Source organism: Pseudomicrostroma glucosiphilum (assembly GCF_003144135.1).
Source record: "Pseudomicrostroma glucosiphilum strain MCA 4718 unplaced genomic scaffold BCV69scaffold_8, whole genome shotgun sequence".
Classification (NCBI taxonomy): Eukaryota; Fungi; Basidiomycota; class Exobasidiomycetes; order Microstromatales; family Microstromataceae; genus Microstroma; species Microstroma glucosiphilum.
Window position 1 is genome coordinate 432,643 of NW_020289920.1, and position 21,294 is coordinate 453,936.

A 21,294-nucleotide genomic window follows, 5' to 3' on the forward strand; every position below is an offset into this window, starting at 1 on the left:
CCTCAGTACCAGCAGCAGAACCATCAGTTCCAGCACCAGCACTACTCACAGCAGCACAGAACGCCAATCCCGCCTGTGGCTCGACTAAGCTCACCCCTTCGATCGTCATTGTCCTCCGCTGGCTCTTCCGTCCACAGCTCCCGACTCTCGGGATGGTCCGCTTCGAGGATACAAGCGATGGACCTCGTCGTGAAGCAACAGATATGAGGCAGTGTGGCAGTGAGGCTGGAGTCCGCAAGCCGAGGGAGGTCATGACGCGGCAAGGCTTACATCACGAGGTGAGTTCAGCTGCAATACACTGTAGTGTGTAAGCAGCCAGACAGGCTGATCTTGCAATTGTCCGGGAACATCCACTTTAGCTTGAGACTCTGCCTTATTCACCTGACCACAACGAGCCATCAGCAAGCAGCACAGCAAGCTCGACATCATATGCTGCCAAGCTCGAAGAGCCAGAGAAAGCAGCCGCGGTGTCAGCCTCTAACACCTCAAGCGCTAGCGCGGTCAAAGGCTCCATCAAACTCCTTTATGCATCACTCGAAAGGAAAGACACAGGCATGGTGCTTCTAGGTCTCGCACTAGCAGGAGTGTCGGGAGCCCTGCCGGCCATCATGACCAGAGTGCTAGGCGAAGCCTTCGATGCCTATACCTCCTACAATCCCACCGGACTACCCTCATCAGAGGTACCACGAGTACAGAAGGACAATCTGCTCGCCTCGATGGGCAATAATGCCTGGCATCTTGCAGTGCTCGGAGCAGGCACAATGATTCTCAGCACGGCCATGATCAGCGTCTGGATCGTCATTGGGGAACGTGTGGCGGGAAGGTTGAGGTCTAGAGTGTATGCCAGTGTCAGTCAGCGCAAGATGGAATGGTTCGATCTCGGCATGGGAGCCGATCAAGATAGCACAGAGCAAGACGAGAAGGGAGAGACTGAGGCTGGAGCAGAGAGTGAAGGAGGGATTGGCTGTGGTGGTCTGATGGCCAAGTTCGCAAGAGAGACAGACGATGTCAGGATAGCTACTGGTCAGCAAGCCGGACAGCTCGTGCAGTACCTGACTACCGCTCTCGCCTCTCTCGCTCTTGCGCTGGCAACGAGTTGGTCACTCACATTTGTGATCCTGGCAAGCATCCCCATTGCCGCAGGTGTCACGATTGTTGTAGAGGTCATCTGCGGCCCATTGCTTGTAGCTGAACGAGCTGCTACCTCCCGGGCTTGCGGCCTCGTGGAGCGAGTCGTCACCTCCATCGCGACAGTTAAGGCTTTCAATGGCGAGGCCAAAGAGCAAGCGCGGTTCAGCAAGCTGCTCCTCGAGGGATATCGAGCATACATGCGTGTTTCCCTCTGGTGGGGCATCCGACACGGTTTCAGCAACTTCCTCATGTTCTGCATGTTCGTGCAAGGATTCTGGTACGGTTCATACCTCGTACAGAGTGGAAAGGCAACCTCGGGAGATGTCATGTCTGTTTTCTGGGCGGCGCTGCTGACGAGTAGTCACCTGCAGATGATCATCCAGGCACTCAACATTATCGAGAAGGGCAAAGTAGGAGCAGCGGGCTTAGAGCGTTTGATCACTCTTGAAGTTGAAGAGGGCGACTCTGTGGCCCTGCGTCCGCTACGAGACAAAAAGATCGGTTCCCACTCTAGAAATCGGTCGCAAAGTGAGCACTTCACTATCGGCGACGAGCAAGATGGCCATGGGACCAAGCGCCTATCGGATCGTTCTGCTACCACATACGGATCAGATACATTCTCGCCCACTGGCAGTGCATTTTCACACATGAAGAGCTCAGGCTCAAAGAAGCTAGGACGAGCAGTCGCCATGCGTGGCATTCGGCCTCGAGGCGAATGTTCAGGCGAAGTCAACCTGCGGGGGCTCACATTTTGCTACCCCTCCATCAAAGCTACCTCGCCAGACGCTCCTCCTACACTCAAGAACATCGACATGTTCATTCCAGCTGGCGAGCCCACCTTCATCGTAGGCGGCAGTGGCAGTGGCAAGAGTACTATTGCGCAGCTGCTTCTACGACTCTACCGTCCTGACTCTGGGGCTATCGAGCTGGATGGTCAAGACTGCCGTTATCTCGACCGGGAATGGTGTAGGACTAACATCGCCTCCGTGGACCAGCATCCCATCGTCTTTGATCTGAGCGTGCATGACAATGTCGCCTTGGGTCTCATCGGGCGAGGCCTCAGCGATCAGCAAGTCCAACAAGGGACACATGTGCCGATAGTGGACCGGGAGCAAGTCATAAGTGCCTGTCGAATCGCTTTACTGCACGAGTTCATCAAGGATTTACCTGACGGATACGATACCATTCTTGGTGCACGAGGCGCTGCACTCTCTGGTGGACAAAAGCAGCGGCTGGCTATCGCCCGTGCTCGACTGAGGGATCCAGCCATCTTGATCCTCGATGAAGCCACCAGCGCGCTCGACATCACTTCTCGGCTCCTAGTCAATGAAGCCATCAAGACTTGGAGGAGAGGCAAGACAACCATCATCATCACACACGATCTCAGCCAGGTGGACGAACATGACTTCTTGTACATGATGAAGGACGGAGAAGTCGTCGAGAATGGCTATAGAGGTGCTCTGATGAAGCAGCATAATGGCCACTTTGAAACTTTAGCGAGACAGCAGAACTTGCAAGATCCTTTCAAAGATGCTGAGGAAGAGAGAATCGCCGACGCTGAGAAGTCGTCAGCTTTGTCGGGCCCCCTTCGCATCACAATCGGTGAGGTTGAAGAAGAGGCTCTCGAGGAATCCCCGGTATCGCCACGTATGGTGGCAGCAAAGAAGCTCAGGAGGATGACAAGAAGGGACGAACTGGCATCGGCTCTTGGTCTGCCTCCGGGATCAGGGCAGAAAGCTTTGATCACAGCATTGGGACTGCAAGACTATCCCCGCGCAAGCTCACAGAGCGTCCCATCGGATATCGGTAGTGATGACGAAAGGAACGACGACAGATTCAGCACTGTCTCTTCTGTTCGCCAATATCGCTCGCCATTCGTCTACAACCGATCGCCGGGACTCACGACAGACTCTCGAGGAACTTCACCCCGCTTCCCGCAATCAGCTGTCGTCTCGTCACCACTCAGCTACCAGACACCTCGTTTCGCCCATCCTTACAGTATAAGCGAAGCCAGCACGGTCTCGCCAGCGTTGACTTCGACACGCATGTCAGACGCGGGCTCATTCCGTAGCCCGGTCGCTCTGGGGGTACAAAGTCCAAGCACTGACTCAGGATATGGGAAGGTCTCCCTTGGCGGACTACGAGCTTTGCGCCTACCTGAGCAGCATCAAGCAGATGTCGTTTGCGAGCAGGCCCCTTGGCTCGAAGTGGCAGGCCAGACCGCAGTAGAGATGAGAATCTCACGTTCGCAAGCTAGATCAGTCAATATGCTTTCGCGGATGTCGATGTCGCACAGCGTCTCGAAGATGATTCGAAGGGAGTGGAGTGAGGTTGACCTTGTCAGAGCCATGTCAGGTCCCGCTCATGACCCGACGAACACATTTACTGCCCTTGATATGCAGAAAGGCGGCCTGGCGAGCGCGCCAGATATGACTACACTGGAGCCTGCGCAGACGTGGGCAACGTTGCGCTGGGCTTGGAGTTCCTCTCCGTGCAAGTGGACTTTCTTCTTTGGCACAGTCTGTTCCGTCATTGGAGGAGGTATCACACCGATCTTCTCTTACTTCCTGGCTCTTCTCCTGGCAACTATGGCCAAGCCCAATCAATCTGCCCTGGTGCTGCGCTACTCGCTCTCTGTGCTCGGTCTGGCCTTTGCAGAGGGTGGATTCGCTTTCCTGCGCTCCTACCTAATGGAGCGAGCTGGCGAAGGTTGGATCCTTACACTTCGAAAGAAATGCTTTGCAAAAGTGCTGGATCAGGATAAGACTTGGTTTGATGGGAGAGACGCTGCTGCTGGTGTGCTAGTCAACAAGATGATCAAGGACGCTGAGGACGCGCGCAACCTCATTGCCACGTCCGTCGGAACTCTCGTCGTAGTAATTGCCATGGTCACCATCGGTCTCACTTGGGCCATGGCTACCGGCTGGCTCCTCACCCTCATCGGCCTTGCACTAGTCCCAATCTTCATCGGCGCAACAGTAGTGCAATCTCGCGCTATCGGCAAGTTCGAAGCTCGCAACAAGGTTAGGAGAGAGACCGTGGCGAAGCGATTCTACGACTTAGTCTCCAACATCCGTGGGATCCGTTCCATGGCCCTGGAGCCCGTCTTCGCCGCCCAGTTCTTGGATGCCATTACCGCAACCGAGCGGGACGCGCTGCGTGCTGCGCCACTCTCCGGATTCGCCTTTGGACTGGGCGAGGCGATCACCTACCTCGCTGAAGCACTGATATTCTACGTGGGTGCAGTGCTGATCACAAAGGGCACGTACGACTTTCAGAAAATGGTCATCACGTTCAATCTCATCATCTTTGCTATCACCTTTGGCAGTCAGATGATGGCGTACCTTCCTGCACTGACTAAGAGTATTCAAGCCACGGCGGACTTGCGCAAGTTGGTGGAGCTGGGCGATGAGACGCCTCGAAGCAGCAAGCAAGGAGGCTCACCGTCCTCCCTGGTTGTCTCGTCTGAGAAGACCGGATCTGCCCAACCAGTCATCAGGGGCGCAATCGTCTTCCGCGACGTGTACTTCAGCTATCCAACCAGACCAGACGTGCAAGTTCTGCAGGGCGCCTCCTTTGAGATCTTTCCTGGCGAGACGGTCGCGATCGTTGGTGCCTCTGGATGCGGGAAGAGCACCGTCGCTGCGCTGCTGCAGCGACTCTACGAGCCCACTTCGGGACAAATCTTCCTCGATGGGCACCGATTGAGAGATATAGATATCAAGCACCTTCGAGACTACACTGCTGTTGTATCTCAACATCCGAACCTCTTCGATATGTCTGTAGCCGAAAATGTTGCGTACGGGCTGCAGTGCGATGGTGCTAGTGATGGAGGAAAGATTGCAGTAGCAAAGCGAAGCGAGATCGAGCGTGCCTGCGCTCTTGCTTGCGCAGACGAATTCGTTCGAGCTCTACCACGCGGCTACGACACGTCCATGGGGGAGAGTGCCTCTCTCGTCTCGGGTGGTCAGCGCCAACGACTGGCCATCGCACGAGCTCTGCTCCGCTTGCTTCCGCCCGCTGCTGAGTCGACGTCGGAGCGACAGGAGGCTGGTTTTGGAGGTGTACGAGCCGAGAGGAAGATCGCCAATCTGCTCATTCTCGACGAGGCGACGAGCGCTCTCGATGACGCCAACCGTCGATTGGTCGTGCAGACGCTCCTGTCCGACACGCCGCACCTAGCCAATCCTTCATTGCGATCTCAACGTTGTCCCTCGTCTTCCTCTTCCGCTTCCTCAGCGACGTCAGCCTCGATGGTGCTACCCACTACGATCTTGGTCACGCACAAGCTCGATGAGATGCGCGCCTGCCAGCGCATCTTGGTCTTTGATGCTGGAAGAGTGGTGCAGGCTGGGACGTTTGCTCAGCTCAGTCGACAGAGGGAAGGGGTGTTTGCCAATTTGGCTAGTGCGGGGGAGTGGGGTGCTTGAGACGTCGCCTTGGAGAGGAAAAGAGAAGAGAAGGGGTAGAGATAGGTGGGCAGATGCGTAAGAGATGAAGCGCCAGACGTAGAGGATGTTCCTGATTGTATTTGTACCTCCTAAGATCAAGCCTTGCATTGTCATACCGCACACCGCGTAGCCATTTTGTGCTCAGTACTCCTCTCCAGCCAAGTGAACCACCTTGGCTGCTCTTGATCCTCTCTCCCACGCACAAGCTCACGCTCCCGCCCCACCACCAGCCAACCATCCCCTTACCTCCTCCCTCCACGCATCTTCTCCCTTTGCAAAAGCCTGCTTGGGAAAATATCTCGCGCGAACTTTACGACCCGAGAAGAAGCGTCCATTCAGCTCCCGTACCGCCTTGTATGCTCCTACGAGGCCTGTAAAGACGACAAAGACGACTCCGCCCGTGCCGCTTGCCTCTCTGTCTAGGGCTGTACTTGGTGAGAAGGAGGCAGAGCCAGAAAGGAGGGGAGGGGAGATATGTGGGTAGATGGCAACCCGTTCCACATATCCGTACTTTGCGCACTCCTCTGCAATCTCCCCCGGAAGAGCCTCGTCTACATCCCCCCCTTCCCCTTCCCCTTTCTTGGGATTCGAGGAATGTCCACCCACTTTAGCGGGAGGCGAGAGCAGTCCGTGCAGCAAAATCACCTCGGAGGGCTGGCCGTACTTCTCCAAATCGGCTCGCGCACGAGGGTCTGCCGTGGCATACCTGCCTCTTGGGCCCATCGAAGAGGCTCCGCTGCTCGTAGAGGAAGATGAAGAGGGACCGAACCCGTCCACGCCCAGCAAGTCTGCGCTTTTCCTCCATCCTCCGGTCTTGGAGTTGGAGACCTTGTTTATCACGAGCGCCTCGGTCATGCCTTGATTGCCCTCGGCGCCCAGTCCCTGTCCGCTCTGATGACCCCACTTACTCATGAGCCGTGTCGCAAAATCGCCCTCTTCTTCCTCACCCTCTGGGACCACATCGTTGTTGAGAGCGCTGCTACTGCCCGCACCGCCGGGTACGAAAGATAGAGGCGGGGGAGGGGGTGGAGGAGGTCCCGGTCGTGCTGGTTGTGCAGGAGGTGCGATACTTGCCAGTCGGGCAGCAATGGCTGCTGCAGCAGACTGGCGCGCAGCGAGATCCATAGCTGGCGCAGGAGAGGACTTGACGTCCCCTCCCTCTCCTTCTCCTCCTCCTTGAAATGCAGGTGGCAGTGGGGAGCGTGAAAGAGATGCATCTGCAGGTGAAGCTCTTGCGATTACTGGTGGTGATGCATGAGCGGCTTGCTGACTCATGGCGAGACGTCGCTGGTAGGCTTCTTCTCCCGTCATTGGTCGCTGAGGGGTCGACGACGTCTCGCTCTGTCGCGAGGGAGGCGGTAGCTGGGACGTGTAAGGCGAGCCGATAGAGGCTCCCGCTTCGGCAGTACTTGCTGAGGCCGTAACGAATGAAGGTGGAGCAGGACGTGCTGGTTGTACGAATGCTGGAGGAGGCTGGCCATATTGAACGTATGGAGCAGTTTGAGGGGCAGCGGGACGCTCGGGTGGGGGAGGAGAGATGTACAGCTTTTCCTCTTCCTCTTCTTCCTCACCATTGAAGGCTGTCCGCTGCTTTGCGCCGGCAGAAGTAGCATAGGAAGGAGGAGGTGCCCACTTCCTATATTTCCTTAATCTCTCCTCGTCCACCTCTCTCTCCCTATCCCTTTCATCTACCCAATCTCTCTCATCCTCTTGATCATCGTCTCCATCGCCTGCTTCGCGCCTCCTCTGTGCCTCCATGCGCTTAAGCGCTTCGCGTCGGTTGCGTACCACGTCTTTCCAGGCTGCATAGTCGTTCGGTGTACGAGGGTCATAGTCGGCATCCCAGTTGATCGGGGGAGGTCGTCCTGGCGAATGCTGTCTTCTACGCTTCGAGCGCTGAAAGCAATCAAGAACAGCGCAACATGTCGTCAGGATGTGCAAATGCTGAGGCATGGATGATCCTCTGGTCTGACGGACTCACCTTCTTCCGAGCCTTCTGCCCAGCACTACTCATAGCAAATCCATTCACATCCTCATCCTCATCCCACCCTCCTCCTGCTCCTCCCTCATCATATCCTCCATATTCATCTCCTCCCCAATCCCTCTGCTGATACTGCTGCTGCTGAGGCTGTGCCCTCTCCCCTCGTGCAATGGCAGCATCGCGCGCCATGGCCTTATCCGCGTCCAGCTCCGCCTGCGGAAGTCGCAACTCGGGAGGAGCAGTCACGACTGGTAGGGTGTACTTGCTCGAGGAGGCCAAGTTGGAGGGGAGCGCGAGGACGGTGGGCGGGGGAGCTGCCGATACGGAGGTCGAAGCGGTAGCAGTAGCTGGCACTGCGGAAGAGGGTTGGGTAGGCGCTGCACTACCTGACGCGACCGTGGCCCATCCTGAGCCAGAGCGGGCGGGGGAAGGATTGGAACGACTCCTCCCGGGCAGACCAGCAGCAGCTACAGCAGCAGTCTCAGAGCTCTTCGTTTCATCCTGAGAAACGTCTTCGTCTACCTGAAGCGGGTTGGGGGTGGAGCTTGAGAAAGAAGGAGCTACGATGGCTGCGCGGGGTCGATTGCGGTTGGCTGCCGAGGCACTGTTGGAGGAAGAGGAGGATTTGCGTGGTGCGAAACGCAGGGCTGCTGACCAGGACGAGGAGGCGGCGGGCTTAGTGGTAGCTGATGGTGAAGAGCCAGAGGCTTCTGTCGTTGTGCTTGGAGCTGGAGCAGACGTGCTGGTAGCATCGGTTGATGAAGAGCTAGCGGCGCGGTTGCCGGAGAAGGAGATGCCTGCATACAGAGACAGTCCGCTGAGTGGCTTCTGACCGCCCTCGGCTGGAGGTGAGGCCTGCGACGAGGACGTGGCCGGTGGCGGAGGCATCCTGGGCACAAATCACGGCGTCGCAGAGGAGGTGGGTACTGTCAACTACAAGGTGGTGAGCGTAGAGGTGGTAGTCTTGCTTGGTATCGCTCCCGTGCTGCTTCCGTCCCTGCTCCAGGCAACTTCTCCCGCGGCACAGGCTGCGTTGCTCTCGAGCCAGGCCATTTTCGGCCCAGGTTGCCCCACAGAAACGCGGAAAGGGAGGGCAGCACCACACCACACCGCCAAGCTTCTCGAGGAAGACGTGCAGCACAAGGGACGACCCTCTTGGCACTGCTGTCACTCCTCCTCCTCCTCCATTTCGTCTCGTGAATAGGTCTTGCTTTTGAGAGGTATGGCTGCCACTCAGGAGTCTGCCACGAGCAGCGCAAGCGACTTCTACGATGCAGTCGAAGAGGTGAGTACTAGCCCCTCACCCCCGCTCCTCGCAGGTTCACCTGCTCACTCACGCCTACTTGCCGTGTCATCTCTTCATTGCCCGCACAGGTACTCGCATGTATCCTCGCCAATTCACCCATCTACAAGCACCTCTTCGGCCCCGCAGAGGCGTCATGTCTACAGCTCGTACGAGGGCCAGAAGGATCGAGCGGGCCCTCTATCCCGGGGGATCTGACCTTCAAGTTCGTCTCTCCCAAGAGCGAAGAAGGGGGAGAGGGAGAGGCAGCTGAAGGTGACACGCTTCAATCGCACCACCTTAATTCGCACAAGATTCTCCACGGATCCGTCTCTTGCACTCTTGTAGACTTGATATCAGGGGTGTGCATCGCCTCCCTCGGCACTACCAACGCATCCTTCAATGCCCCTCCACCAACTCTACCTTCCCTACCTCCTACCACCTCCTCCTCCCCTCTCACTCAACCAGTCTATCCCCCACGCGCCTCAATTCTCTCTGCTCCACGCGGTCTCTCGACGGACATGTCTGTCCAATTCACCTCTTCTGCCAAGATGGGCGAGGAGGTGTGGGTGAGGACCTGGGTCAAGAAAAAGGGAAGACACCTCGTTTGGGTGGGGGTGCAGGTTTGGGCCAGAGCTGCAGGGCAAGGAGAGAGGGGAGAAGCAAAGTTGGTGGTGGAGGGTTCGCATACGAAGTACATCAAGTGATGACGGAGGCTGGGGGAACGTTGGGACAGAGCTGACTACGATAGTAGCTCAGGCGTTTACGCAAATGTTTACGGTATTCTCAATCGCATTGCATTATCTTCCACTTATACTCTCATTCTGTCTGCGCTCCTCGGTATGCAGTTCTCATCGACATATCCTTTCCTTACAGTATGTCCTTCTCGATACTTGTCTCCTTTAGTACTGATCATCACGACCGCCGCCACCGTATCCACCACCGCCACCGCCAGAGCCGCTGTCATCGCCAAATTGGCCTCCACCAGATCCTCCATAGCCTCCGCCCTGCTGGTTGGAAGACGAGAAGGAGTCACCTCCATCATTAGCGCCATAGCCTCCCTGTCCAGAAGTGTCTCCACCAAAGCCACCTCCCTGGCCGCCTTGACCGCCGCCAGAAGAGAAGTCGTCCTGACCTCCACCGCCGAAGCCTCCTCCTCCTCCTTGGCGTGCACCACCAGAAGAGAAGTCGTCCTGACCTCCACCACCAAAGCCTCCTCCACCTTGGCGTCCACCACCAGAAGAGCTGTCGTCGCCAAATTGTCCTCCGCCGGAGCCACCGTAGCCTCCTCCACCTTGCTGGTTGGAAGAAGAGTAGGAGTCTCCGCCGTCATTGGCACCGTAGCCTCCCTGACCAGAAGTGTCACCGCCGAAGCCACCTTGGCCACCACCAGAGCCGTAGGAGTCACCACCAGAGCTGGCGTCTTGCATTCCAAATCCACCTCCACCACCACCGGAGCTGTTATCGTTGCCTCCGTACGAGCTATTGTCATTGCCCCCACCGTAGGAACTGTTGTCGTTGTTGCCTCCGTAGGAAGAGTCATCGTTGTTGTTGTTGTTGTTCTTGTTGCCGCCGAACTTGTCCATCATGTTCTGGCCCTTCTCGGAGCTGGCAAACTCCTTGGCCCTGTAAGGTGAGGAGGCGGAAAGAGTGCGGTGTGAGAGGAGTGCTAAGCAGGGGTACGTAGTGCCAGTGGGGAGCAAGGCGAGCAGCAGATGCATCTGTTGCCCAGCCTGTATGCAGGTGATGCTACTCACTTGTTGATCATTGATTCCATATTGGTAAGAGAAGTGGGTGTGTGGCGTGTTTAGTGAAGTATTCGTGTATGAGTTGTGGTGGAAAGGAAGTCAAGGCGCTACTCCACTTAGGCCAGCTACTTATATCCTCCTCCCAAGGCCACGCAGACAGGCAAGTCACTCCTCCCTCGCACACACACACACACACACACACACACACACATGGGTCTGTTGGTTGCGCTCAGGCCACCACCCCTTCTTTAGCTCGCTCTGTGCCTGTGCCTGTGCCTCAGCAGAAAGGGAAAAGGTGAGGTGGAAGAGAGCAGAAGCGGTGCCCCAAATCGTCATCATCGTGACCAAGCAGGGCACTTCCCCAATTCAGATTGGCCTGCATGCCCTTCCTTGCACAGTACTCTGCATTCAAGCACTTACCTCTTCTCGCCTCCCCTGGCTTCCCTTCGTGAGGCCATGCTGCATGGCGGGGCGGTGCAAGCTCTCGAGGTGCGTGGACTGGGCGTCTGGACCTGGTCTTGAACTCTTGCAGCCGTGCAGCCGTGCTCGCTCGCTCGCTCGCCTCCACAAGAGTCTAAAATGGCGACTTATCGTCTGCAGCACCGCACGTCCCCACCCCGCACCACGCCCACACGCATCACCAGCACATCCACTCCTCGCTTGCTCGCATCGGCGTTCCCTCCGGAGGTCAAGCACCTTGCCGAAGCCGGCGGGTCCCCTTTTGGCCCCCTTCCCACGCAGCATGATGAAGGCAGCATCAGAGGGGGGGCAACCGCGCTAAGTGTGGCTGTGCGAAGTCAGAAGGAGAGAGAGATGGCAATGGCAGTGGCCGAGGGCGGAGTGACGCAGCCAGATCAGTATGCAACCGATGGCGATACAGAGCGTAGAGCGTGATCACGTTTACAGCCTGTGCCTCTGTGAAGGGGAAAGAAGGCGAAGGAAGGCGAAGCCTCTGGGCCGGCAAAGGTGATCATTACACGTAAAGGCGAGCGAGCGCGCGAGCGAGTGAGCGAGAGAGAGAGTAGGTGGCGCTGCAAGTGCGCTTTCGTTGAGCTTCGCTGCGAGGAATGAGGCAGTGCAGTCCTGCAGTCCTGCAGTCCTGCATTTCTGGTATCCCTCCACCCTTGATTCGTACGTATAGACGAAGGGCTGTGCTTTGCTTTGCTCTTTGGTCGATTCCAACATCCATGCTCCCATCGATCGATCCATCCTCCTTCAAGCAGAGGAAAGAGGAAGCGGGGGTGCACCCCTACTTCGGGTCGACCGTCTGACTGTCACTCTATCTATCTGTCACCTGTCATCAAGCACGGATCTACCAGAGCTACGGTGCATGTGAAATGACTCTTTATTTACATGGGAGTTGGGGTTCAGAGGCCCGAAAGATGATGACGGATGTGCACGTGGAGGTGAGGGTTGAGCTGTTGTGATGCGATAGGATAAGATAGTGTATGCTGAGTGTGCGTGTGCCTGACCTGGAGCAATGGTATGGGCGGCTCGTTTGCCCCGCTCGACCTCGCACAGGGGCCGAGAGGTGGCAATTACCGCAGAGGCTACTGAAAGTGCGTAGTCTACCGCACTCTTCCTCCCTGCACCTGTCCTGCCATACCCACAGGCGCCACCACATCCACCGGTCCCCCCGCCGCTCCCGCCGCCCCCATAATTGCACCTCCCACCTGCCCTGCTACAGCGCCCATCCCTTGACCTGCAGCTTTCACTCCTTGCACGCCTGCATCCAGAGAGTACGACGAGGAGAGTACGTCGGCTACCGAGGGGGAGGGGTGCGCGTATTCTGAGTAGGCTTCGTAGAGGTAGATGAGGGCAAAGAGGAGGAACAGGACGGAGCCTAGGAGAGTCACTGTGAGCGGTGGGGCGAGAAAGTGAGGGAAGACAATTTTGGTCAGAGATGGCGGATACAGCAGCGAAGGCCGATTGGCCTACTCACCATGCTTGACGCTGATCCTCTTTGCGAGCAGTGCGCCGCCCATGACGGCCATTCCGGTGCACATGGAGTGGCCCAGGATGGTGCCAAAGGACACAAGCCAAATGTTCTGATCACAGAAATGAAGAAAGATTAGATAAGCCTCGCACAATCAGACCTCTGTTCTCCTACTGCAAGCTGCTCTTCATTACTCACATGAGCAGCGGCAAGGGCGATCGTAGCAATTTGACTCCGGTCTCCCCACTCTCCCAAGAAGGTAAGGACGAACGCCTGTGCAAAGACTGGCGAAACGCAGAGTAGCGAGCAGAGGTTCCTCGCTCCATCTTTGAGACCTGCAGCGCTTGCTAGTGTCTTGGTTTTGCTTGCCTCCCCTTGGTGGGCGCCGTGAGCAACAGCATCGGCCCTCGCGTCGGCAGAGAGGGGTGCTGTAGGCGGGTAGGGGTCCACAGTGGGGTACTGTCCGCCCCTTCCCCCCTCTGCCATCTCCAACTCCTCTGCGTCTCCCTCCTCGATCTCTTTACGTGCCTCCTCCAGCTCCTCTCCCATCTCATCACCGTCCATCTGCATCCCCTCGAACCACATCTTGACTCCAAAGACGAGGAAGAGCCCGGCTGCCAGGAGTGTCGTGAGGGATTTCGGAAGGAGAGTGGGGAAGATGACGCCCAGGAAGGAGGAAAGCAGTGACATCACCGCTAGCGAGAGAAAAGAGCCTGCGAAGACTGTCAGACGTGGGTGCCGCATAGAGAGGAGGGCAGCTATCAGGAAGGTTTTATCGCCAATTTCCGAGAACTGGGAATGGAAGAGGCAAGGCAGGCAGAGATTGGTGAGGAATACGGCAACCATGTACGAGCGCGGGCGAAGCCATAGCGCTCCTCTTTCCTTCCTTGCTTGGGCGGGACACGTACGATGATCATGCTGAAGCTGGTCCAGATGGCTCTGGGATCTGCCCTGCTCTGCCTTGCGAAGTCTGCGACGAGGGGCAGCCAAGAAGCCACTCCAGTCGCCCCATCTGCTGGCGGTATCGAGTCCATATCGCGGTCCGCAGCGGAGGACACGGAAAACGGTAGAGCAAGGAGGACTGCCGAAGCTCCTCGTTACTATGTAGAAGAGGAAGAAAGGCGGTGAGAGGAGTCGAGGCAGAAAGGAAAGCGAGACGAGGGCAGACAGTCAGGCAGGCAAGCAGGCCGGAAGGTGTTGATTGGTTTAGTCGGCCGCGCCTTTGGAATGCTCCGCTTTCCGCCCTGCCACGCATCGGAGCGGAGCGTGGCCAGGCGTGTGTGGAGAGAAAGACGCAGGCTTCTTCCGGCGGGGCGAGGAGGAGCAGCAGCACCACAAGCAGGCGCATCCTCGGCTCTCACGCTCCTTTACACTTTCTTCCGATACTCATCTTGGCTCGCCATCGTTTTCCTCTTCCCCTCCCTACCATTTCATCCCTTTCCTCTAGCAGACATGACAGGCCTAGGCACAGGCTTAGTCATCTCGCTCTCCGCCTTCCTCCTCGGCGTCCTCAGCATGCACTGGACAGCCGACCACCTCCTCCTCTGGCAATCTCCCATCACCCACCAATCCCTCGTCTCTGCCCATGCCTACTACTCGCACACCTACGGAGTTAACAGCGGCAGCTTCCTCCCGTCTAGTGTGGGTGGAGGTGATGGCAGCGCTGAGGTGAAGGAGCAGGGGTTGGTGCTGCATTCGGCTTGGGCGCTGGGATGTTTGCTTGTACTTAGCAAGATCTTCTTTGGCAGAAGACAGAGCAATTGGCTCTTTGATGGCGCAAGTCTGTGTGAGTCCACAAGCGAGCTGGTGCGGCACTATATTTGAAACCAGGCAGAGGAATTGACTCAACCTGCACCCGCTTCCTTCTCATCCCAGTCCTGTACGGCTCATGCGGACTGCTCTACTACTCCAAGATCTTGTCCAGTGAGTTCCCGGCATCTTCGGTCATTCTCTTCCTCAGCTCTGATCACTCAGATTCCTTCTCGATCACCCACTTCTCTCTCCAGATCTCTCTCACCTTCCTCCCCTCTCCCCCGCCCCGCAAGCAAACCCACAAGACCCACGGGACAGTACTCTCCTCCCCTTGCGGGAGCTCGCAACCTCCAATGCAGTCCTCGCCGCCGCCCTCATCGGGGTGGTGGTGCTGCAGTCAGGACAGTACTACTCTGAGCGGCTCGAAGAGAGGGAGAGGATCGAGGAGGAGGAAGCAAGGTTGGCTAGGAGAAGGAGGAGATTGGCTGCGCAGGGTGATAAGGTCAAGGGAGCTGGGGAGGGGCTGGGGAGTGCGGTTGCGAGTGGGGTTAGTGTTTAAGTTGGGGTCTGATTGGTGAGAAAGAAAGGAGAAGAGGTCCAGATGACTCATACTTGGCGCAGAGAGGCAAAAAGGCTGTTACAAGCAATGGGGAACAGGCGACTTGACTGGACTCATCACTCGGGGCGTAGCGCATCGTAATGCAATGCAAACAATTGATCAATGTGTCATTCGACGTCAGTCAGAGGCTCGTGAAAGGGGAGTGACAGCTTGTGTCTACGACACGAGCTACACATGCAGTGTGATGGGCACGTTTGGTTGTATTGGGCGAGTGGCAGGGTGTGTAGGAATCACGAGAGTATACATAGAAGTGGGCCGTAGGAGTCCTTCTCCTCTTGCTCCGTCAAAGTTACTTGTCGAAAACTGCATTGGCTCAGTGTCAACGGCGCCTTCCCCCCTCTCTTCCTCACTTGCATAGGCTGACCCATCTAATCATCGTCCCAGTTGGGGTTCTGCTTGGGCACCTTGATCCCCGCCGGCTTGCTCATGATGATCGAGTCGACATTGAGCACTGTAATTGCCGCTCCAACAGCATACTTGATCGCCCAGCTCTTTGCAGCAAGGACATCAAACACCTGATTCTCCCTAGTGGAGATGGTCCCCTCTTCACCCTCATCCTCGATGTCCACTCCTACGTCTTCTCCCTCCTTGGTGGCATGTCGTGCCATTAGTGAGGAGACGACCTCGGTTGCGTCCAGTCCGGCATTCTCGGCCAGTGTGCGAGGTACGACTTCGAGAGCCTCGGCGAATTTGCGAATAGAGTGCTGGTTCAGCCCAGGTGTCTTCTCGCCGTATTCGCCAATCCTCCTTGCAAGCTCGATCTCAGTTGCACCGGCGCCAGGGACCAGTCTGGGATCCCGAGTGAGAGACTTGATCACATTGACTCCATCGTCAATGGCTCGCTCCACGTCGTCAAGGTGGTTGGCGGTAGCGCCTCGGAGCACAACGGTGGCCATGCGGGGCTTGGCTTTGCCACCTGGCTTGCCCTCCTCTTGCCTGAAGACGGTCACCCTGTCACCACCGATCTCAATTGTCTCAACGATGTCGGTCCATCCTGCCTCTTCCGGTGTTGGAGCGCCGACTCGAGCGAGAGGGGTAGCACCAATAAGCCTGCACAGTCTCCTCAGCTCGAATTTGGAGAGAATTTTGATGCAGAGGATGTTGTAACGGTTCAGATAGTGGAGAGCCAGCTCGCCCACCGAGGACTGCGAGACGACAATCTTGACTCCCGAGTCTGCAATCTCCTTGATGATATTCTCCAGCTGCTTCTCCTCACCATGTGAGAAAGTGCTCAGCTCCTTTGCGTTGTGCAGCAGTACTGTTCCCTTTGTTTCGGTCTGACCGATGTCCAGACCACAGCTGAAGACGGCCACCTTTCCACCATCTGTGATCTTCTTCACCACGCCCTCGGGCTCTCTGCCGAATACCATTCCACGCACGACCCTCGAGTCCGATAGCGAGCCTCCCATGATCTTGACAACCCTCACGTTGTCCACATTGAAGTCCTTCAAGCTGGATGTCTTGGCTGCGTCGGATGATGGAGGCGGTAGGACGAGAGAGACTGCTTGGGCTACGAGGGGTGCGAGGATTTCTTCTTGACCGTATTGCTTGGAAGCAATGCAAGGCCTCAGAGCCAGAGCCAGAGACTCTGGTGTAGGAGGGTTGGCGAGCTCAGCGACTGTGAGCGTCTCCAGCTCCTGTAGGGCACGATCCCTCGCCAGCTCGTACCCCTGGAGGATCTCTGAAGGGTGCAGGCCGAGGTTGATGAGCTGTTCTGCTTTGCGCAGAAGCTCTCCTGCCAATGTGATGACCAGTGCGGTGGCGTCTCCCATCTCTGCCTCTTGTTGCTGTGATGCTAGGACGACCAGTCGGCCGGCAGGATGTACCACTTCGAGCTCGCGCAGGATGGTGGCTGCATCAGAGGTGATGAAGGACCTGGAGAGATGGTTGATGAGCTGCAGAGTCCAGGTGGAGGGAGATTTGCATTAGAATAGGCCCTTCTTCTGGAAATTCACGCTACAGCACAGCTCAACTCACAAGCTTATTCCTGCCATTGGGACCGAAACTTGTCCTGAGCATCTCGCTGAGCTCTGACACGGCAGTGATGTTGCGCAAAACGGCTTCTTCTGTCCCCTGGAGCAGCTTGTAGCCGTCCTTGAAGAGGTTCATCCCCGCCTTTGGCACCTTGAGTGACATGATGGGCGGTGCTGAGTGGGTGGTGTGATGTCCTTAAGACGTTGTAGGTGAGGAAGGGAGGGCAGTCGTACCAGGTGTTGCGTACGTCTTGTCGTCCGCCGGCCGTGGAGATCTTCCTTCCTTAGGCTCCTTCCTTCCTTCGACGGCCACGCGCCTTGGGCTTCCGCTCCGACGGTTGCGCCTTGGGACCGCACAACGCGCAAAGGCAGACGCACGCCTCTGATGGCTCTCCCTGGGCGCCTCCAGTCCAAAAAAAATCTGAGCCGCACAGGGCAAAAAGGAAATCAATCGTTCTTCTTCCTGTGATCTGATCTCTGTGCCCATTTGGACCATCACCATCGCCCCAACGACCACAGACCTATCACAGAAGTACTCCACCTCCCTCAGTGATACCTAGTAGAGACACCCGTAGTAAGCATAGCTCCCCCCCTCCCTCACCCACTGCTTGTCGCCCGTCATGGACCCGACCTTTGTGCAGAACCTTCACAACCTCCTGGCTCAGACCAGCGTGCCAGACACAAACGTGGTCAAGAACGCTACTGAGACACTTCAGAAGCAATACTTCTCCAACACAGCATGTGTGCCAGCTCTCTTTGAGATTCTGGGATCCTCGCAAGACCTGTCGGTAAGGCAACTGGCAGCCGTCGAGCTCAGAAAGCAAATCACAAAAAAGAAGGGCGCAGCATGGAAGAAGCAGACGCCGCAAATCAGGGAGGGCATCAAATCCTCGATTCTGGACGGCATCCTCAAGGAGCAATCGTGAGTATTCACCTGTCTTCACACTCTCCAGACTGCTCATAGCTGAATCGCATCATCTCCCACACCTCACCAGCGTCCTCGTCCGCAATGCCGTCTCGAGAGTAATCTCTCAGATCGCAGACATCGAGCTGCCTCTCGGATCGTGGCCGCAACTTCTGCCCTTCCTATTCGAGTCTTCACAATCTAGCAACCACATCCATAGGCATATTGCCATCTTCTTGTTCCTCGCCATCCTTGATACCCTAGCCGACTCTTCCGAGAGCACCGTCTCCTTCGACCAATACCTTCCTCAGATCATGGGCGTCTTTGAGAAGAGTCTACAAGACCCCGAGTCTCTCGAGGTGCGCATCACTACCGTTCGTGCCCTAGGTCGTGTAGCAATGAACCTCGAGTCCGACGCAGTCGGGGACCTGCAGGCTATGCAAGGCGCTGTTCCCAAGATCGTCGAGATTCTGCACCAGTGTCTGCAGGAAGCTCACTCCGACGGCGTCAGACAGGTGTGCGACGTCCTGGAAGAGATGTGTCTCCTCGAAGCACCTGTCTTCGGCAACCACCTTCCCAATCTCATCGAGTTCCTGCTCGTCAACAGTGGCAACACTGAGCACGAAGAGGGCGAGCGTATCGTTCTGCTCAACTCGATCATCTGGATTTGCTCCCACAAGCGCTCGAAGATCCAGACTCTTAATCTAGCCAAGCCTATGATCACTCGTCTGATCTCCATCGCCACCGAAGAGGAGCCAGATGACATCGACGAGGATTCGCCTGCTCGTCTTGCACTCCGAGTCATCGACGAGCTCGCTACCGAGCTCCCCCCTAGCCACGTCTTCCCTCCCATCTTCGAGGAGATGCAGAAATACATGTCCAATAGCGACCCTGGTCACCGCAAGGCTGCCCTCATGGCTTTCGGTGTCTCTGCAGAAGGCTGCTCGGAGTACATCCGTCCCCACATGAACGAGCTCTGGCCCTACATCGAGTCTGGCCTTCGTGACCCTGAGGTGACGGTGCGAAAAGCCGCCTGCATTTCGCTGGGCTGCCTCTGCGAGGTGCTTGACGAGGAATGTGGCGCCCGCCACGCCACTCTCTTGCCCATGATCATGGACCTTGTTGCCACTCCCGACACGCAACGGACGGCTTGCACTGCCCTTGACTCATTGCTCGAGGTGATGGGCGATGACATCGCACAGTACCTTGCTGCCATCGTGGAGAGACTCGCTGCACTCCTTGAGACAGCGCCTCTGCCAGTCAAGACCACTATCGTCGGTGCTATCGGCTCGGCAGCTCACGCTTCCAAGGCCGGCTTCCTGCCTTACTTCCAGCAAACGATGCAGCGCTTCCAGCCCTTCCTTGTTCTGCAGGAAGAAGGCGATGAGCAGGATCTGCGCGGTATCACCACCGACACACTCGGTACCCTCGCCGAGGCCGTTGGCAAGGAGAATTTCAGGCCTTACTTCCAGGATGCCATGAAGATTGCCTTCCAGGCCATGGAGATCAATTCACCAAGATTGAGGGAATGCAGCTTCATCTTCTTTGCCGTCATGGCCCGTGTCTTCGGCGAAGAATTTGCACCTTACCTGTCGACTGTTGTACCGCTCCTGCTGGCCTCCTTTGATCAAGCAGAGCACGACCCTGTGCCTGGCGCGTCTGGCAACGGCACCGTCGACGGTGTGGGCACACAGAGTGCCGACGACGACGAAGGCTTTGTCGACTACGACGAGATGCAAGATGCTTTCCTCAATGTTAACAGCGCTATTGCAGTCGAGAAGGAGGTCGCAGCCGACTCCCTGGGCGAGATCTTCGCCCGCACCAAAGGTCACTTCACACCCTACATTGAGAAGTCGGTGCACGAGCTTTCTGAGATGCTGAACCACTTCTACCAAGGTATCCGAAAGTCCGCTCTTTCTGCCCTCTTCACCTTCATCAACACTTTCAACGAGCTGTCGAATCCCCAAGAGTGGAAGGCTGGCGCTCAGCCGTCGGTGCCACTCCATGCCGACGTCAAGGCACTGGTGGAGTCCGTCATCCCCAACGTGCTCGAGCTATGGGAGGAAGAATATGAACGGTGAGTCAAAGAATGTGTGATTCGTGCTACCTGGTTCCCGATGCCTGCCCTCCCGATGAGCGACTACAATGATGAGTACATACAGTATTCTCAGCTCACAATGACTACTCCGGCTCACGAGCTGTTGAGTTGCATGACAATTCACTGTTCCCTATTATCTGAGATCAGTCGCTCAAAGAGAGGGCACGGAGATCGTGGCCACACGGTCAAAAGCGTCACGTCTTTTGGTGATTCGATGATTCAGTACTGACACTCCTGCACTTCTGTCTTTGACGTTACCAGTGTCGTCGCTATCGAAGTGTGCCAGTCGCTGGCAGAATGCCTCAACAAGAACGGACCTGCCATCATTGCTCCCGAGCACCTGGAGTTCGTCTGTCAACAGACTCTTCTCATCCTCGAGGGCAAGAGCCCGGCTCAGATCGACGCCGACGGCGAAGAAGGCGAGCAGCTCGAGGAAGGCTCAGAGTACGAGTCAGTCCTTATCTCGGCTGCTTCGGATCTCGTTGGCGCTCTGGCCACCGTGCTGGGCTCCGACTTCTCTGAACCCCTCAAGCAGTTCATGCCCGTTCTAATCAAGTACTACCTGCCAGGCCGATCTTCTTCTGACCGTGCCACAGTCGTGGGTACTCTAGGCGAGATCGTCGTGGGCATGGGCAGCGATGTGACGCCCTTCACCAACGACATCCTCACCTTGCTTTCGCGGGCGCTTTCGGACGAGGACGGACCTGTGCGGTCAAACGCTTGCTTCGCAGCTGGTGTGCTAGTTGAAAACTCGAAGCAAGACCTCTCGCAACACTTCCCTGCCCTTCTGAATGCGCTGAAGCCCATGTTCGACCAAAGGCAAAGCGAGGTGGCCGAGGAGCAAACCGCCACGGACAATGCTGTTGGATGTGCCGCTAGACTGGTGTCCGCCAAGCCCGAGGCCATGCCTCTGGACCAGGTGCTCCCCGCCATCTTCAGCTGCCTGCCCTTGAAGAAGGACATGGCAGAGTGGGCTCCGGTGCTGAGGGCCCTGATGGGTCTGGTGCAGAGCAACAATTCTGTCGCTGGCGAGCACATCGACACTATCCTGCAGCTCTTTGCTCATGTGCTGGGCAAGCCAAGCGGTACTGAGGACGAGGACGTGCTAGGGGGACAGCTACGTGGACAGTGCGTTGGCTTCCTGAGTGCTCTCAACGCAAGCGTCCCGGAGAAGATCCAGCAGCACGGTCTGTCCCAATACCTGGTGTGAGGAGGAATAGGTCAACGGAAGGAGGTCTTGTGTAAAATTTTGACTTGAGAGTGATGGCTCTCTTCTGTATCACCTTTCTCGATCTGCCTTTCTCTTTCACGAATACACATTGATTTGATTATACGACAGACAGTCTGATGTTCTCTCTCTGTTCTTCCTCTGGCTCTGGGAAATTTTCTCGCTCCGTTGGGCGTGAGCGTGAGTGTTTG

At 56.8% G+C, this 21,294-nt stretch overlaps 9 protein-coding genes across 9 annotated transcripts; 5 read left to right on the forward strand and 4 right to left on the reverse strand.

The window, feature by feature from the left end:
- The first annotated feature begins 227 nt into the window (after window positions 1–227).
- Window positions 228–5,781, forward strand: BCV69DRAFT_206762 (hypothetical protein). Its single transcript, XM_025489725.1, has 2 exons — window positions 228–278; window positions 403–5,781. Exon 2 carries the CDS (start codon window positions 555–557, stop codon window positions 5,559–5,561), a length of 5,007 nt encoding a protein of 1,668 aa, XP_025347511.1. The 5' UTR covers window positions 228–278; window positions 403–554; the 3' UTR covers window positions 5,562–5,781.
- BCV69DRAFT_206776 (hypothetical protein) lies at window positions 5,676–7,935 on the reverse strand. The gene is made up of 3 exons (XM_025489726.1): window positions 7,691–7,935; window positions 7,564–7,631; window positions 5,676–7,478 (listed from the first exon to the last, which is right to left on the reverse strand). The coding sequence occupies exons 1-3, from the start codon at window positions 7,740–7,742 to the stop codon at window positions 5,790–5,792; spliced, it is 1,809 nt and encodes a 602-aa protein (XP_025347512.1). The 5' UTR covers window positions 7,743–7,935; the 3' UTR covers window positions 5,676–5,789.
- Window positions 7,936–8,785: 850 nt separating this feature from the next.
- Window positions 8,786–9,552, forward strand: BCV69DRAFT_299486 (hypothetical protein; the record flags this gene model as incomplete). The annotated part of the gene is made up of 2 exons (XM_025494335.1): window positions 8,786–8,848; window positions 8,938–9,552. The coding sequence occupies 2 exons, from the start codon at window positions 8,786–8,788 to the stop codon at window positions 9,550–9,552; spliced, it is 678 nt and encodes a 225-aa protein (XP_025347513.1).
- A 195-nt stretch (window positions 9,553–9,747) lies between these two features.
- Window positions 9,748–10,622, reverse strand: BCV69DRAFT_299487 (hypothetical protein; the record flags this gene model as incomplete). The annotated part of the gene is made up of 2 exons (XM_025494336.1): window positions 9,748–10,471; window positions 10,603–10,622. 2 exons carry the CDS (start codon window positions 10,620–10,622, stop codon window positions 9,748–9,750), a joined length of 744 nt encoding a protein of 247 aa, XP_025347514.1.
- A 200-nt stretch (window positions 10,623–10,822) lies between these two features.
- BCV69DRAFT_283226 (hypothetical protein) lies at window positions 10,823–11,512 on the forward strand. The gene has a single exon (XM_025492632.1). The coding sequence runs from the start codon at window positions 11,173–11,175 to the stop codon at window positions 11,485–11,487; it is 315 nt and encodes a 104-aa protein (XP_025347515.1). The 5' UTR covers window positions 10,823–11,172; the 3' UTR covers window positions 11,488–11,512.
- A 230-nt stretch (window positions 11,513–11,742) lies between these two features.
- On the reverse strand, window positions 11,743–13,675 carry BCV69DRAFT_283227 (UPF0016-domain-containing protein). Its single transcript, XM_025492633.1, has 4 exons — window positions 13,627–13,675; window positions 12,728–13,544; window positions 12,536–12,641; window positions 11,743–12,448 (listed from the first exon to the last, which is right to left on the reverse strand). Exons 2-4 carry the CDS (start codon window positions 13,271–13,273, stop codon window positions 12,162–12,164), a joined length of 939 nt encoding a protein of 312 aa, XP_025347516.1. The 5' UTR covers window positions 13,274–13,544; window positions 13,627–13,675; the 3' UTR covers window positions 11,743–12,161.
- Window positions 13,676–13,878: 203 nt separating this feature from the next.
- On the forward strand, window positions 13,879–15,006 carry BCV69DRAFT_312948 (hypothetical protein). The gene is made up of 3 exons (XM_025494986.1): window positions 13,879–14,315; window positions 14,405–14,452; window positions 14,536–15,006. Exons 1-3 carry the CDS (start codon window positions 13,982–13,984, stop codon window positions 14,838–14,840), a joined length of 687 nt encoding a protein of 228 aa, XP_025347517.1. The 5' UTR covers window positions 13,879–13,981; the 3' UTR covers window positions 14,841–15,006.
- Window positions 15,007–15,083: 77 nt separating this feature from the next.
- Window positions 15,084–17,133, reverse strand: BCV69DRAFT_312949 (T-complex protein 1). The gene is made up of 2 exons (XM_025494987.1): window positions 16,878–17,133; window positions 15,084–16,795 (listed from the first exon to the last, which is right to left on the reverse strand). Exons 1-2 carry the CDS (start codon window positions 17,034–17,036, stop codon window positions 15,269–15,271), a joined length of 1,686 nt encoding a protein of 561 aa, XP_025347518.1. The 5' UTR covers window positions 17,037–17,133; the 3' UTR covers window positions 15,084–15,268.
- Window positions 17,134–17,336: 203 nt separating this feature from the next.
- Window positions 17,337–21,210, forward strand: BCV69DRAFT_290475 (ARM repeat-containing protein). Its single transcript, XM_025493716.1, has 3 exons — window positions 17,337–17,795; window positions 17,869–19,854; window positions 20,137–21,210. The coding sequence occupies exons 1-3, from the start codon at window positions 17,494–17,496 to the stop codon at window positions 21,083–21,085; spliced, it is 3,237 nt and encodes a 1,078-aa protein (XP_025347519.1). The 5' UTR covers window positions 17,337–17,493; the 3' UTR covers window positions 21,086–21,210.
- The last annotated feature ends 84 nt before the right edge of the window (window positions 21,211–21,294 follow it).